Genomic DNA, 17,531 nt, shown 5'->3' with positions numbered 1-17,531 from the left:
TCAGAGATACTGTTGGTTTCCCTGATGCTCATTTTGCAAGTAGAGCATTCCCCTGCTTTAACTGCCATTCCCATATCATAATCTATGACTTCTTCTTTGGCTTGGCTTCGCGGACGAAGATTTATGGAGGGGTAATGTCCACGTCAGCTGCAGGCTCATTTGTGGCTGACAAGTCCGATGCGGGACAGGCAGACACGGTTGCAGCGGTTGCAGAGGAAAATTGGTTGGTTGGGGTTGGGTGTTGGGTTTTTCCTCCTTTGTCTTTTGTCAGTGAGGTGGGCTCTGCGGTCTTCTTCAAAGGAGGTTGCTGCCCGCCGAACTGCGAGGCGCCAAGATGCATGGTTTGAGGTGATGTCAGCCCACTGGCGGTGGTCAATGTGGCAGGCACCAAGACTATGACTAGATTAAACAAAAATGATATCATATCCCACAAAAGCCTGTGCCTACCTACTGAATTATTTTTGTTCCTTGAATAGAGTGGCCCTTTTTGATTTCAACTCAGGACTATTTCTCGCCTTGTACTGAAGCCTGTTGAGCCAAAGCCTTACCACTCTGAGTCAGCTCACTCAGACAATGATCGCCCCCTCCTTTAAACTCTATTGCGCAATCAATTCTCCCTCCCCAAATTCTACATGACGTACTGAGTATTTCCACCATTCTCTGCTACTAATTGAGCGCTGTTCACCATCAATAAAGAATAGAAGAACCAGGATTAATGTCTGCTCTACTAAACAGGAGTATAGAACATGTGAATGCTTTCTCCAATTTATCAAATTTATTAAGCACTTGCTCTAATTAAATGTCAATATCCTTTAGATGCCCAGCATAATTTTTCTTCTCTGAAAATCAATGCAACAGTTATTTAATGTGTTTACCATTTATATTTCTATAAAGTCTTATTATATATAGTTGTTCATGTTGCTTGTAACGATGCTTTCCTAAAATGATTTGTACATATATAGTTTATTGTCATTTGGAAGCCTCTTTAGTTTAGATCTTGCTTTCAATTTGTGACCTTTCATTGTCTCCATTTATTACCCGACTTAGTACAGCACATTTATTAGGGCACACGCACACACAATGATAGATACCGTGCCTTTTTTATTAACCATATACGTATTCAAGAAATATTTGCAAAATGTATCTAATGAATGCTTTAATTACTAAACTTTTACCTTTGCCATCTCTGCATTTTCCTGACACTGTCCTTTGCCACATCTCTGAAGATTAGGTAGAAATTTCCTAATTTTCAATAGAAGATAGAAGAAGGTCTTTGGACTTGGCACCAAATTAAAAGGCACTGCAAGTGTTTGCCCTTCTTCAAAGTACGAAATCCATAGTTTGGCTCTGGCAAACTTCCACTCCACATCAGCATCATTCTACAAAATTAAGAAAATATATTTATCACAAAGGAAAATACAGGCATTCATTTGTCATAAAATGTGTGAATCATTTTGGCAAAACCCTGATACTAGAAATTCTTCCTTGAGCAATTACTAGTTCCAACCCCATGCAAAAGGACATAATTATTGCTGTAATCATTTCCCACTAAATTTTACAGTGAGCTATAATTTGATCTCTTGCATATTCCAAGAATACCATCTAAAAGTGTCTAAAGGCATGCGTGCATGTGTAGGTATCTGTAGGAAAAATACACATATATGTGTGCATGTATAATTTCCTTCTAACCTTTGAGCTCACTTCTCTAACCCTCTATTCCATCTCCGCTTTTATGTAACTTGATCTCTTATACTACAACACCTGCCCTAGATATTTTGTTCTCCTACCTTAAGAAATATTTTTTTTATTAATTTGAGATCTGGACATTTGTGGACATGGCAGCATTTCCTCTCCATCCCAATTTGATTTTCTCTCTTTTTTGTTCAACATCTGGTCCTCCCTGATAATTCTGACATTTGTTTCAGTAAGTTCAGCTATTTTAAAGGACAACTTTATCTGCTGGCAAGACAAATAAAATTAAGAAGGAATGAAGTTGGATCATGGCCGATGGACAAAAAAACTCCCTCTGCTGACAAGTGTCACCTGGTGAACTGCCTTCAAACATATGGGAGCTGAATGCCAACTCCCTGACATCTCATGGGCCCAGCAGTGAAGAACTACTGCTGTCACTGATTCACTCCATGGCCTTTAACCCCAACTGCACATTATCACTTCCACAAACAGGACAATGGAAATGGACCTGTCCTTTTAAGATGTACCAGCTTCATGGAGGGGTTCTTCTTTCCTTAATCACATTTTCTCCACTGGTCCAGTCTCAATCTATCTACATCTGACCTCCTCTATCAATAGTTTCCAGCTTTCATTTCTCCCAACCACCTGTCTTCACTCACAAACGAATGGCTTGTGGACTTTTAGCTTGTTCTATCAATGGAGGCTACAGTAAAAACCCCTGGTATCTGGCATATATATGAATTAGTAGATGCTGGATTAGTATATTTGCTGGGTGTTTGAGATTGCATGTTGAGTGATTGTCGAACTAGCCACTGGGGTGGGTGGGGGGGGGGGAGAAGAGAAGGGGTCACTGGGGTGGGTGGGGGGGGGGAGAAGAGAAGGGGTGTTAATTTTAAACTTTCATATTTTTTGCTTGTTTATTTTCCACACATTTTTTGCTGGTTGGTTGAGGCTACCAGTTGTTTGAATTCCAGATAGTGGGGATTTTACTGTACATTAGTTCTATCCATCATCTTAATATTTTTGAACTTTCCACTGCCTTAAACAATTTTTCCTTTAACTCTAATCTCTTTTTGGAAAGTAAAACCCACTGAAGTGACACCTAATTGTACTTGGCTCTTCATGGAATATGTGTGCTATCCATTGCTCAACCCCACAATGGTTCCCTGCATCAGAATTCTTCACTGCCCTCATCCTTGACTGGAAAACTTTTTCAAATTTGTTGTCGATTTTCACAGCTCCTTCTGTTGGGCTCCTCTACAAGGGGAGGATGAGGTGGTGGTGCAGGAGCTGAGGTAAGGACATCCATATCGAGGAATAAAAAAGTACAGCAAGAAACCACAGGTAAGGGAAGGTTTCTTTCTTTCACAGATGGAATAGCAGCCAGAGCAGGGACATGCTCCTCTTTCAGAGTGTGGATAGTTAGGGAAGCCAACAGCATCCCTAATGACTTCATCTGTGTATCTAGCTACAGTTTCTTACAAACCATGTTAGAAAAATCTGAGATCGAGTTAGATGAACTCCAGATCATTCAAGAACTTGAGGGAGTGATGGACAGGATTTAGTGGGATGCAATTATACCTAGAAGACAGGAAGAAGGTTGCTGGGTGACAATGAGGAGAGGGAACAGGCAGTCAGTACAGGGTAATGTTGAGGGGGATGAACTACCAGGCACAAGTAAAAGCTTTCAGGCTCTCTGGCATGAACATTGTGGTCCTTGAGAGGACTAATGACATGAGTAGAAAGGTTGAGGTCTTCCAAAGAGAGTTCAGGGATTTAAGTACTGTGTTGAAGAACAGGGCAGGGTTGTGATCTCAGGAATGCTACCTGTGCCACATAGTAGTGAGGTTAGTAATAGGAAGATAATGTAACTTATCATGTGACCAAAGAGATGGTGCAGGAAGGAAGGCTTCAGATTTCTGGATCAATGTGCTTTCTTCCAGGAAAAGTGGGACCCATACATAAACAGGATGCTTGTGTACTGGACTATTTTGAGGTTAAGGAGTAATGTCCCTGGGACCAAACAAGATGTACCCCAGGTTACTCAGGAAGTGAGGGAAGAGATTGCTGGGGCTTTGGCAATAATCTTTGTATCCTCCCTAGCTACAGGGAGGGTTGGAGAATGGCAAATATCATCCCTTTGTTTTTTAGAAGGTAATTGGGAGAATCCTGGGAATTGTAGACTAGTGACCCTTGGTCAGTAGTGGGCAAAGTATTAGATTTTTAGGGACATGATTTATAAGCCTTCAGAGAAATATAGTCTTGTCAGGAATATTCAGCATGGTTTTGTGACAGGTAGATCGCATCTTGAAAGCCTAATTGAGTTTTCATGAATTAATTAAAAAAAAAAGGTAGGGTGGTAGATGTGATGTGCATGGATTTTGGTAAGGCATTTGACAAGGACCCGCATGGTAGATGTTCAGAAAGTCATTAGGCATGGGATCTATGGAACCTTGGCTGAGTGGATTTAGAGAGTTAGCTTGCCTGCTGAAAGCAGAGGGTAGTCATAGATGGAATCTATTATATCTTGTGCTCCGTAACTAGTGGAGATTTGCAGGGATCCATTCCGTGATGCCTGTTCTTTTGTAATTTTTTTATTTTTTATAAATTACCTGGATGAAGAAGTAGAGGGATGGATCAGTAGGTTTACAAATGACACTTGGGTTGGAGATGTTGGATAGAAGAAATAGAGGGTTATAGTGTAACATAGAAACATAGAAACATAGAAGATAGGAGCAGGAGTAGGTCATTTGACCCTTCGAGCCTGCTCCGCCATTCAACGAGATCATGGCTGATCTTAAAGTTCAGTACCCCATCCCCGCCTTCTCCTGTAACCTTTAATACCCTTATACTGAAGAAATATATCTAATTCCCTCTTAAATATATTTAATGAACCTGCCTCTACTGCCCTCTGTGGCAATTAATTCCACAGATTCACCACCCTCTGGGTAAAGAAATTCCTTCTCTTCTCGGTCCTAAATGGTTTGCCTATTATCCTCAAACCATAGCCCCGGGTTCTGGATTTTCCCATCATTGGAAACATCCCATCTGCATCCATTCTGTCCAGTCCTGCCAGAATTTTATATGTCTCTATGAGATCCCCTCTTAATCTTCTAAATTCTAGCGAGTACAATCCCAATTTGCGCAATCTTTCCTCATAAGTCATTCCTGCCATTCCAGTTATCAGCCTGGTGAATCACCTCTGCACTCCCTCCATTGCAAGAACATCCTTCCTTAGATAAGGTGACCAAAACTGCACACAATACTCCAGGTGTGATCTCACCAAGGCCCTGTACAGGTGCAGTAAGGTATCTTTGTTCCTATACTCAAACCCTCTTGATATGAAGGCCAACATACCATTTGCCTTTTTAACCGCCTGCTGTACCTGCATGCTCGCCTTCAGAGACTGGTGTACAAGTACCCCTAGGTCTCTCTGCACTTCCCCATCTCTTAATCTATTGCCATTCAAATAGTAATCTGCCCTCCGGTTTGTATTACCAAAGTGGATAACCTCACATTTATCCACATTGTAATGCATTTGCCATGTATGTTGAGTATGTTTCTATAGGTCAGCACAACATCGTGGGCCAAAGGATCTGAACTATGTCCTATAACAGTTCGGATCCAGTGGACTGTTTGGTCAGATTTTGGGTGAATGCCATAACTTCCATTCAATGCATGCCATGCACTTGAGTGGTGATTAGCACTTTGGTCCTAACTGCTTATCAGATTAACTTGAATGCACCTGACACAGCAGACTGCGTCAGGGAAAGGGAATGAGTGGGTTAGTAGCGTCACAGAGCAATAAACTGATCTCCAAACTTTCCCCTGCAAGTCTTTGAAGTTCATCTTGTGCTTTTGCCATTCTACTGTTGCTGCAGCTTTTCCAACTAAGGCCTCTATGTGGGAACGTAGGCTAGGAGGCAGCACAGCACTCTTCATAAGGGGCATTATTGGAACCCCCCAGACCTGCAGAGAAATGGCACCTGTTTAGCCATCTCAATCAAGACCTAGGTCCCACCTGGCTTTTGACAGACCACAGACATTGTTTTGCTGTGCTGGTTTTTTTAAAAAAATCTCAGGGTCAATTGAATATTTCTGATTGCTAGAGTGGTACAGGATAGATACATCATGGAATCTGCTTGGTTTCCTTATCCAAACTGAAAGTTTCTCATTTGATTGTTAGACTCTAACTGAAATTTAAAAGAGTGCCATTACTTTTTTTACAGCAGATGACCACTGTTCTACTGACTTATAAGCAACGCATATGCAGCCAAAGATTGCCAGATGCAAAGGACACCATGGTACATGCCTCCGTACCCTTAGTCTGTTGACCACTGACTTGCTCATGAGGATGGTCTCAGATCTCATGTGAAAATTTTTCAGAGATTTTGAACCACAACGTAAGAATTTGGAACATCGCTAAAAGAGAGGGAACATGTACAGATAGAGTCCCCCAAAGACATGCTCTATACAAAAGTTGAGTCAACCACAAGACCAGAGAAAGCATCAAAACCATGTGACTTTTCCCCCATTGCCATGTTGGTCCAAGCCTGCCTCCTCTATCTATCTCCTGTGTCAACATTCAGTGGCCTTGGAGAAACTAACTACTCCTTCCATATTGCCACCATCTAAGCATAGTCTGCGATTCATAGATTCTCTCCTCAACCTGATGCAGCATTCAAGACTATTATTAAATGTGTGCATTATTTGCTTTTTTTTAAAAATTGTTTTGTTAAATAATATTGCTTCCACTTGGGTCCTTTAATGTGTTTATAAATGTGGTAATACTTTTGGAACACTGTGCACATAATTATGTTTGCGATTGTACTGGGTAGGCAAAGGAGGACATTTATGGCATGCATGAAATTTGTTACCAGTTATCCACAAGAGACGGGAGCAATGACTGAATGTAGTTAACATTGATCCCTACCCACATTCCTCACCTTCAAACCTATCAGCCTTCCAGTCACAGGAAGCAGACAATGCATTTTTAGACAACTAGTTCACTTGAAGTTCTGCTGTTTTGACTGTATAAAGAGGCAGAAACATTTCAAATACAGAGAAAATAGAAATAATATATAGAGGAATATTAAAAGTATGGTAGGATTGAAGCCTAAATGATGTGAAATAGCCTGAACTCCAATACCATGCACAATGAATACACATGCATGAAGCATGTGAAAGATGTAATTTGAGCAGTGAGCATCATTTGGATGCATTCAGTTGTTCAAGGCAGCTTGTTTCCTGGAGTAAGCTTCAGCCTATAGGTTGCCTGGTCCAGAGCTGCTCATAACCTATGTTGCTGGGTTTGTCCAATAGCTTTAGTTATGAGTGTGTGACCTGAGAAAGTAAGCTTTGTGGAATGGAACATGAGCAGAGAGAAGTGAAGTCATGGCAGAAAGAGTAAGTAAAGGTAAGTCGTGATGATAGTCAGAGGTGAAGAGAATTTCCTTGTAGATAGGATCAAAGGCTTTCAAAACCCAAGCAAAAGGTTCTGAAATGGGAGATCATGGCAACTGGAGGTTGGATTTCATGTTGCCTTTGACAGAGATGGGTGTGGGTTCAAGGATCTGGGAAGGGATTTGAGAGTGCTGAATTCTGGATTAAGAATCAAAAACTTTGAGGTAGTATTTCCTGGATATGAGACGAGAGGAAAATATTGGAAACACCATCAATGAAACAGCTGGAAGGAGAGTGGGAGGGAAGATTTCTCCTTGCTGGAGGACAAGAGTTGATGTTGAATTGGGAAAAACTGTACAAACAGAATAACTTTGATTTAAAGCTAGATAGATCATGTCCTTGTCAAATTGGTATGTAGGGAAATTTAAAAAAACAATTTTGTAGAGGCAACAGAATCAAATTACAAATAAAAAAAAAAGTGAGAGGTCCATCAGACATTTGCACAGTTATCCAGAAATAACTTTTCAGAATTCAATTCAAAAAGATTTAGAAACCGAGCTTCACCTTAAAATATGAGAAACAACTCCAGTTTGAGTCCAATCAAGATCAGCCAAGAAGATAAAAGTTCCAAAAATAGTGAAGGCTGAATTTAAATGGCAAAATTCCTAACAGCAATGAGGAAGCATACAGGAGGGAGATGGATCAGTTTGTTGTATGCTGCAATGACCACAACCTTGCACCCAATGTCAGCAAAACCCAGGAGATGATTGTGGACTTCAGATGGAAGTCAGGAGATCACAACCCAGTCCTCATTGAGGACTCAGAAGTGGAGAGGGTCAAGAAATTCAAATTCCTGGGTGTCAACGTGGAATTGCCACGTTGATGGAATCTGAAAGAAGGCTCGCCAGCAGCTATACTTTGTGAGGTGTCTGAGGAGATTCGGTATGTCACCAAAAACTCTAAGACGTGTACCGTGGAGAGCATTCTGTCTGGTCTGCCATCTCTCAGGGCAAGAATAATCTCCAGAGGGTTATTAACTCAGCCTGTGACATCACAGGCACCAGACTTCTCTCCATCAAGGACATCTACATGGGATGGTGTCTTTTATTAATAAATAAAGCAGTCTCTATTGCCAAAGACCTCACCACCTCTTCACTCTGGTACCATCGGGAAAGAGATATAGGAGACTTCAGATGAGCACTCAATGGCACAAAGACAGTGTCTTCGCTGCTGCCATCAGATTCCTGAATAATCTATGAAGCAAAGACACTGCCTTACTTTTTGTGCACTACTACTTTTATTTATTTATTTTTTTATTTATAGTAATGTAAGATGATTATAATATGAATGCTTGCGTTATGACGCTCCTGAAAAAACATTGAATTTCATGACTTGTTCATGACAATAAATCTGATTCTGAAATGTATGACATGCCAAAGAACATAAGAACATAAGTAGGAGCAGGTGTAGACCATCCAGCCTGTCGAGCCTGCTCCACCATTCAATGTGACCGTGGTTGATCTGATAATAAGCTCATCTGAACCCATCTGCCTTTTCCCCATATCCCTTAAATCTCTTACAATGTAGAAATCTATCCAACATTGTCTTAAATATATTTACTGCAGTCACCTCCTCTGCCTCAATGGGTAGCAGATTTGCCACCCTCGGGATGTTCGACGTATCCCTCACCAAGAATACTGACACATAATGTTTATTCAAAGCCTCAGCCATTTCCTCATTATTCAATATCAATTAACCCTTTTCATTTTCCTAGGGTCCAACCTTTACTTTAGCCACCCTTTTGTGCTTTACATAATTATAAAAACTTTTACTGTCCATTTTTATATTTTATAACCATCTAACAATTGCAGTATAGAAACAGACAATCTCATCCCCTCTAGTCCGCACCAATTTAAGTGAACTTCTCTAGTCCCACCTACCCGCTCCCTGTCCATAACCCTCCAATCCCCTCACATTCATATACTCATCCAACCTTCTCTTAAATGATGAAATTGACCCTGCTGCAACCACATCTTCCAGAAGGTCATTCCACTCAGCCACCTCTCTGAGTGAAGAAGCTTTCTCTCATGCTACTTCTAAACTTTTGCCCCCTAACCCTTAATTTATGCCCCCTCATTCCAATCTCACTTAATCTTTTCTCATAGTCTACCTTCCCTTTCTTTATTGCTTGCTACGAGGTTCTTTGTTGCTGCTTAATGGTTTCCTGATCTTCAAGTTTCCCACTGCTCTTGCCAACTTTGAATGCACAAGGTTTTAGTTTGATGCCTTCCTTGATCTCCAAGGCAGGTTGCCCCTCCCTTTTAGTTCTTGCTTTTTACTGGAATATACTTTTGTACTTTAGAGCCAGGTTGAGTGTTTCAGAACTCCAGTCACTTTTGTTTGTATGTGATTACCGTATACACCAAGCTCTCATTATCAACAAAGTGATGATGGCTAGTAATTTGTTTCTGTTCCGTTCCTAGAGGGAACATTGGTCATACACCATGAATAACACCTCTTCAAATATTGCCACAGGATTTTTTCAATTCACCTAAGTGTATCTGACAGATAACATTTCTATCCATGTAGCAATACCCTCTTTCATGTGATTATTTTCCCTTACTGTCACAGTTTTTGAAAAGAAATTGGAGCCCCATCTACTAAATGGTAGACACTGGTAACTAACAACAGCTAACAGGATTGGATAAGATGTCTTCTCATCTGGTTATCAAGTGCTTTGAGGTACTACATGCTAAGGATGCAAGAAGTGCTATTTCTAAAGCTCAAGGATATCGATCCTAACACAAAGGACAAATATTCCAAAATGTAGAAAGGTATCAATATTAATGACATTTACAATTGCCAAATTAGAAAAGACTTTAATAGATGCAATAGGCAAGGATGCTGTAGATATAACTAAGGAGTCCCAAAAGTTGTAGGATACAGCTGTCTGCAGACCTAATTATGATAAAGTAGCGTAAAAAGCTAAAGTTCAGGAATGCAGGCAACATAATAGATGATCATAATGGAAAAAGCAAAACATCAAGTTTTAGACCAAATAAAGTTCTCTAACATATTTGAGACAACTTCTCACAATAATCCATCTTTGAACCAATGAGCCACATTAGATTTAATGGTAAGTAACAGAAGACAATTAATTAACAAAATATAGCAAGAAATCATTCTACAAACAGTGACTATAATATGATGAAAGTTGCTATTAGGCTGCACTGAGATATGGTCATAGAACAAACTCAAATCAACTTTAAAAACACTATTTCATACCTATTAAAGTAGAAATTCAAGTCTGATTGAATTGAAGTCAGTGGAAACAAATTTTGAACGTGGAATCCAATGCCCGTACAATATACAAAGACCTCATTACCTGCTGACTTATCACCTATGGACTAGTGTACTTGCAAGATTAGAATCAGGAACGGTTGTGGTCAGGAATGTGGGTAGGTTTGCAGCAGGGTGTGAGCATAGTGTGCCAGCAAGTGAGGACACATTGGGGCAGGAATATGGCTGAGTTTAAATGCAAGCAGAAATCGAACCTTACAAGCTGAAATTTACATACAAGTTATGTTCTTGGAAGGGTTGATAATGTTATTGAAGGCTTAATTTAATTACCAGTAACCTTGGTGGCATTGAAGATTTTTTTTTTTTGGTTATCCATGGAAGTCCATTAATTTATCCCATATAAGTCATCAGCTACTTTGTGATTTGTTAGTTCATTGCAGGCCTCCGGTACTTTGGCAGATAATGTGAAGGAAATTCCAAAGGGTTTCAACAAGTATATTAAAAGTAAAAAGTTAGTAAGGGAAAAAATTGGACCCCTAGAAAATTAGTGGTCAATTATGTGTGGAGCCTCATGAAATGGAGGAGATCCTAAGCAATTTTTTATTTGCATCGGTATTTACACAGGAAACTGGCATAATGAATAAGGATGGAAGGGAAACATATGGAGTTTAAGGAGATGGAGGTGCTTGCTGCTTTGCAATGAATAAATGTAGACAAATCCCCTGGGCCAGATGTAATATTCCCCTGTACTTTGAGGGAGACAAATGCTGAAATTTCAGGGCGCCTGGTGGATATATACAAAATATCCTGAGCAACGGGGAGGTGCCAGAGGATTGGAGGGTGGCTCATGTTCTCCTGCTGTTTAAGAAGGGCTCCAAGAGTAAACGAGGCAATTATAGGCAAGTGAGCCTGAGGTCAGTAGTATGCAAATTATTTGAAGGATTTTTGAGATATAGCATATATAGTTATTTGGACTGATTAAGGACAGTCAACCTGAATTTGTGCACAGGTGGTCATTTTTAACATAGTTTTTTGAGAAAGTTACCAAGAAGGTTGATGAGGGAAAAGCTGTGGATGTTGTCTATATAGCTTTTAGTAAGGCTTTTGACAAGGTTCCACATGAAAGGTTGGTTCAGAAGGTAAGGACACTAAGTAATCATAGAGAATTTTCAAACTAGATTTGAAACTGGCTTGTTGGAAGAAAACAGTGTTGGTAGATGGTTGCTTCTCAGACTGAAGGTCAGTGTCAAGTGGTGTGCCTCAGGGATCTGTGTTGGGACCATTATCGTTTGTTATCTACATAAATGACCTCGATGTTAACATGATAAATTGGATCAGCAAATTTGCTGATGACACAAAGATAGGAGGTGGTATGGACTGTGAGGAAAATCTTCAAAGCTTGCAGAGGGATCTGGACCAGCTGAGAAATTGGCCTAGTAAATGGCTGATGAAATCTAATGGAGATAAGTGTGAAGTGTTGCACTTTGGAAGAGCAAATCAGGGCAGGTTGTGCACAGTAAATAGTAAGCCATTGGGGAGTGTGGAGGAGTAAAGAGATCTGGGAATACATATACATTGTTCTCTGAAGATGGTGTCACACGTGGACAGGGTTGTAAAGAAAGCTTTTGGCATCTTAGCCTTTATAAATCAATGTATTGAGTATAGAATTTGGAATGTTATGTTGAACTTATTCAAGTCATTGGTGAGGCCACACTTAGAATATTGTGTGCTGTTCTGGTCGCTCAACACCAGGAAATATATCTATAAGATGGAAAGAGTGCAGAGAAGATTTACTAAAATGTTGACGAGTCTTCAGGAGTTGAGTTACCAGGAAAGATAAAATACGTTAGGACTATACTCCTTGGAACAAAGAAGGATGAGGAGAGACTTGATAAAGGTTTATAAGATTATGAGGGGTATAGACAGAGTAGATGTGAGTAGGATGTTTCCACTTAGTTTGAGGGAGATAAATGTGAGATGTAAGAGCTTTAGGCTGAAAGGGGTGAGGTACAAGGAGAACATTAGGGGAAAGTTTTTCACTGAATGGTAGGAGTGTGAAATGATCTGCCATCTGATGTAGTTAATGCAGATTCAATATTAAGTTTTAAAAATAAATTGAATAAATTCATGGATAAAACTGATATGGAGAGTTATGGAATGAGAGTAGGACAGTGGGACTAGCTAGTTTCATTGGTTAGCACAGACCAGAAGGGTTTTTTCAGTGCTGTAAACTTCTATGGTTCTATAACCACCTATTTTCATCATTCACAATATTAATGTAATTTTACAAAAATGAGAACTTACCTCAATTTCCTGAAAGGAACTGTTAATCATTGCAATCAGCATATTTAGAAGCACAATTACCATTGTCACATGGTATACGCCATACAAAACATAGCCAATGTTCTCAATAAATTTGTGTTGATAATTGATGACCACTGACTTCACTTCTGATAGTCCAAATATAGCCCAAAACAAAGTTTTGAAACTTTCTTCAATACTGCAAGAAAAAGAATAAATACCATTGTGTTCACTCTGCTGTCAAAATGCAGTACACATTTTGCTGAATTTCATGTTAAATTTGATATATGCCATCATGAAGGTACAAGATTATTTGGTTTAAATATCTCTTTGCTGTCTGCTACTAATACATTGCTTCAACTTGTCCACATGGACAAACATACCATAAGTGAAAGGCTCTACCTATCTCCCATTCTAATTGTATTATTTTTTTGCCTCTAACTTTGAGCTGTTTGGTTCTTTAGGGGTTTGGCATTTCTTCACAGCATATCTGAGATTAACTTTTAAGACAATCGACCATTTCTTGTACATTTCCAATTTTAAATACAATTATTCGAGAACTAATAAACTTGCTCAATGCCCTTTGCTTTCTTTCAATATTTCAGTCTCTTATTGCTAATTACCCAGTCTCCTGACACTTCAAAGCCATTTTGCCACTCAAAGATTCTCACTTCCCTTGTCACAGCCAAAAATACTTGACACTATCCAAAACAATGTAGCTTTAATAGCATCACCATCCAATTCCTTAAATGTAAATATGCCATTATTTCTTTCTTGTTGCTAATTCCCGACCTACCCACATTTTAAGTATCCGGCCATAATATGGACTTCAGTGATTCAAAAATGATGTTCATTACCACCTTCTGAAGGGCAGAAGGGATGGGCAATTCATGCCAACAATTCATATATACTACAACTGCTGAAAAAAACTAAAAATGATTTCTATATGAAACATTTAAATACTTACAGCATTTTGTTTCTTTTTGAAATTTGAATTACCAGTACCTAAAAATGCCAATGTGTTATATATGTACAGTGCCTGCCATCATCACTGGGACATAGACACTTTTTTTCCTGTGCTCCACAGTTTTAAATTTTTAATCAAACAATTCACATGCAATTAAAGTGCACATTCCAGGTTTTATTTGTTTATTTGTATACATTTGGTTTGACAAGTAGGAATTATAGCACCTTTTTGCAGAGTCCCCTCATTTTAGGGCAGCATAATGTTTGGGACATTTGGCTTTTAAGAGTAATCAAGCATGTTAATTGCTTCATTGGTGCAGGTATAAGAGAGGTAGGCTGGCTTCTAAGCTTTTGATCACCTTTGGAGTCTGCAGATTGCCATTTTTCAACATGAGGACCAGAGTTGTGCCAATGAAAGTTAAGACAACAATATAAGGCTCAGAAACCAGGAGAAAACAGTAAGAGACATCAACCAAACCAGGGATTACCAAAATCAACTGTTTAGAACATCATTATGAAGAAAGAGGGTACTGATGAGCTCAATGATTGCAAAGGGACTGATACCTCAAGCAAGATTTACACTGCTGCTAAGAGATGAATTCTTATCATAACGAAGTAAACAAAAACCTCAAAATTGTGTCTGAGAGATCGGAAACACACTCTAGGAGGCAGTTGTGGATATATCAATGACTATTCTCTACAGAAGACTTCATGAAAAGAAATACAGTGGCAACACTGGTGGTCTGCTTTGGACCTTGGGCAGTTCTTTTATGACTCCACATTTTGCTCTTGCTATCATTCTGATACAGGTTAATCTTGGTCTCATCTGATAATTTTACAGAATTCTGAAGGCTCTTTTAAATACTTCTTCACAGACTGTAATCTGGCCATCCTTTCTATGGCTAACTAGTGGTGCAGTGTAGCCTCTGTATTTCAGTTCATGTGAAGTCTTCTGTGGACAATACCCATTGACATATCCATACCTGCCTCCTGAAGAGTGTTTCTGTTCTGTCAGACATATATTTGGGGATTTTTCTTCATTATGTTGAGAATTTTTCTGTCATCAGTAGTGGAGTTCTTCCTTTAATACCTGTCTCTTTTATGTACTGAGCTCCCCAGTATGATTTTTCTTCTTAATGATGCTCCAAATGGATGATTTTGATAATCCTAAGGTTTGGTGATGTCTCTTACTGTTTTCTTGTTTATTAGCCTCATATTAGTGTCTTTGACTTTCATTGGGCACAACTCTCATTTTCATTTTGAAAAATGCAACTACAGACTCCAAAAGTTATCAAAAGCTTAGAATCAAGACTAGTTCTCTTATACCTGCACCAATGTAGCAATTAAACATACTTGAGTACTCACAAAACACCAGTGAATACCCCAAACATTATAGTGCCCTGAAATGGGGGGGGGGGGGGAATCTGTATAAACTGTGCAGCATTTTCTACATGGTCAGACCAAAATAACCTTGAATAAAATCTGGAATGCACACTTTAATTACATGAGAATTGTTTGATTATAAACTTAAGAGTGGGGACCACAGGGTGAAATAAAGAAAAAGTGTTCAAGTCCCAAACATTATGGAGAGAATTGTACAGTATTTGTATTTTTTTTTAACTTGTCATAACGGTTTGAAGGAATTAAAACAAAAAATTTGCTGGGGAGCACATCCTTCAGATTAGATCTTAATATTTCAGGATTTATGTCAGGAATCCAGCCACAGGCAAACAGAAATCTGAAGTCCACTCTTCCCAGGAAAAAAAAACTGCTGAAATTGATTCAAATATTGAACTCTGAGGAGGATATGTTTGAATAAACAGTAGGATATGAATTAGCAATGGCCTAATTAAATGACATAATCACGATGGATCAGAGGAGCAAATGATGACTTTTGTCTCTATATTTTTATGTATTGTATTTATGTTTCACTGAAGTGCACAAACATTTGTTCACTGTTAGGGTTCACTCCATTCTGTAACCACCCCATCACACCATCTGTTGCAAAATCAGAAATAGTTGTGCTAAATGATTAGCTGAAGGAAACAACATTTTAGGAACCATGATATTCACATTCACAGCTGAAAATCTCCTAAACCTGGAAGAAATTCATAATAGGACTACACAGCTCAGAGTTGAAATGCCAAGGGATAGATTGATAACCAAAATTTCACCAACAAGCAGAATACATCCTAATGGTGTACATAACCAAAGATTGATGCTAATCTTTTAGTAATCAGTAGTTATTTGCCTCCAAGATGTATTCTTGCTGAAAGTAATAATATTTATGAAATAATTATGGAGAATATGGTGAATAATATATATATTTCTATAACTTGCATATTTACTGTTGTGTGATGTATGATCAAATCATTCCCATCAAGGCATGATCTAATTGTAACTCAAATTAATAAAACTTAAATAGTAATTGGGTTCAAATAAGGGAAAATCAATACTAAAACAACATTATTCTGTTTTTTAGCATTATATCACTTCTCAGATAAAATGGTCAAATGATCCAGAACTCATCAATCATAAATTCACCTTTCACTAATCTGAAGAAAACAGAAATGATCGAGATGAATGGAGTTTCTCTGCTTTAATCAGTCAGCTTTTGTTTAAAGATTACAAGAAATTAATGAGGCAGCTAAAGGCATAAAAGAGCAGTAGACAATTAAATGTTGGCTGCTTGATGTTGAATGCAGATGTGTTCCAGGTGTAACATGTACTATGCCAGGACTGCCTCCTGCAGAGTTAAGGTAAAGGATATTTTGGACCAAATTTTGGCATACATAAGTCAGGCAGACATTAACAAACAAAAAACATGTGTGTTTAGCTGAAAATACTGAATATTAAGCAAACAACAAGAATATGGATGAATTCAACAGTTTAGGCAGTATCTCTGGAGTTAAATGGATAGTCAATATTTTGGGTTGGGGCACATTCTCAGGATTGTCCATCTCTTTCCATGGATGCTGAGAGAAAAGTATATTCAGCCTCCCTACTCATAGTTCAGAGACAGATCTTACCCACCCCCTCCCCCCACCATCACCACTCCCCCTCCCCTGACTGTCCTCAGTGTTCAGTGGCAAGTCCAGCAGTAGGTTGGATGAACAAGAATCTGATCATTTGTCTCTAGCTCATGTAGTTCATATTAACCAAGACTAATTATGATGATTATCAAGCAAAATACTAGAAACCTTACAGGACTAATACCAATAAAAGATCTGTTTTAGAGAGAAAGTTAAAGCATTTGGATCAAATTCACTCACTTTCCTGCTTCTGAACTATGTAAGGGAATAAATTGTTTCCCCTTCATTTTTACGTGAAAGTATTAATCCACATTTGCTTTTTTTTAATTAATAAATAAAAGAAAAAAAACATTTTCTGGTCATCTTTATTGACCCTTGAGATGACAGAAGGGGTTGGACCCTATTCACATCTTCGAGGATATCTTGCCTCTGGGCGTAACAGTTAGCTTGGGGGAGGGGGTTGGCACGGTTAGCCTAGTGGTTAGTGCAATGCTGTAACACGACACCAGTGATCGGGTCCAGGGTTCTAATCCCACGCTCTCTGTAATATGTTTGTACATTCTCCCCTGAAAGGGCCTGAAACTGTGCTGTATGTCTAAATTTTAAATTTAAAAAAAGATAAAGTTTAAATTTTAATTTTAATTTTAAATTTTAAATTCAAAGTGACCTAACAATTGTGAAAGTGGGTTTTATAATATTCCAGCACAGTGCTAGAGACTCCCAAATCAGGATGGGTTTCAAAATAAACTCTACTGTTTGATCTGGCCACAATACCACTGTCCTATTAGAGGTACCTATTCTTGAGTTTTTGTTGGATTTCACAACTTATCTGTTGGA

At 38.8% G+C, this 17,531-nt stretch overlaps 1 protein-coding gene and 1 long non-coding RNA gene across 2 annotated transcripts in view; one reads left to right on the top strand and one right to left on the bottom strand.

Moving 5' to 3' along the window:
* The window catches only part of LOC138739188 (uncharacterized), a 28,641-nt gene extending 22,195 nt beyond the window's left edge, over positions 1-6,446 (top strand). Inside the window, exons 2-3 of the long non-coding RNA XR_011342075.1 lie at positions 2,931-3,036; positions 5,922-6,446. This is a non-coding gene — a long non-coding RNA (uncharacterized lncRNA). The remainder of the gene's footprint in view (positions 1-2,930; positions 3,037-5,921) is intronic.
* The window catches only part of LOC138739184 (short transient receptor potential channel 6-like), a 100,208-nt gene that overhangs the window by 15,070 nt on the left and 67,607 nt on the right, over positions 1-17,531 (bottom strand). The window contains exons 8-9 of the mRNA XM_069890743.1: positions 12,700-12,895; positions 1,176-1,379 (exon numbers count right to left, since the gene is read on the bottom strand). Coding sequence (XP_069746844.1) covers positions 1,176-1,379; positions 12,700-12,895 — 400 coding nt within the window. The remainder of the gene's footprint in view (positions 1-1,175; positions 1,380-12,699; positions 12,896-17,531) is intronic.

Source organism: Narcine bancroftii, chromosome 7 (genome assembly GCF_036971445.1).
Source record: "Narcine bancroftii isolate sNarBan1 chromosome 7, sNarBan1.hap1, whole genome shotgun sequence".
Lineage (NCBI taxonomy): Eukaryota > Metazoa > Chordata > Chondrichthyes > Torpediniformes > Narcinidae > Narcine > Narcine bancroftii.
Note: the sequence above shows the minus strand (reverse complement) of the source record. Positions and strands in the feature narration are given on the sequence as shown.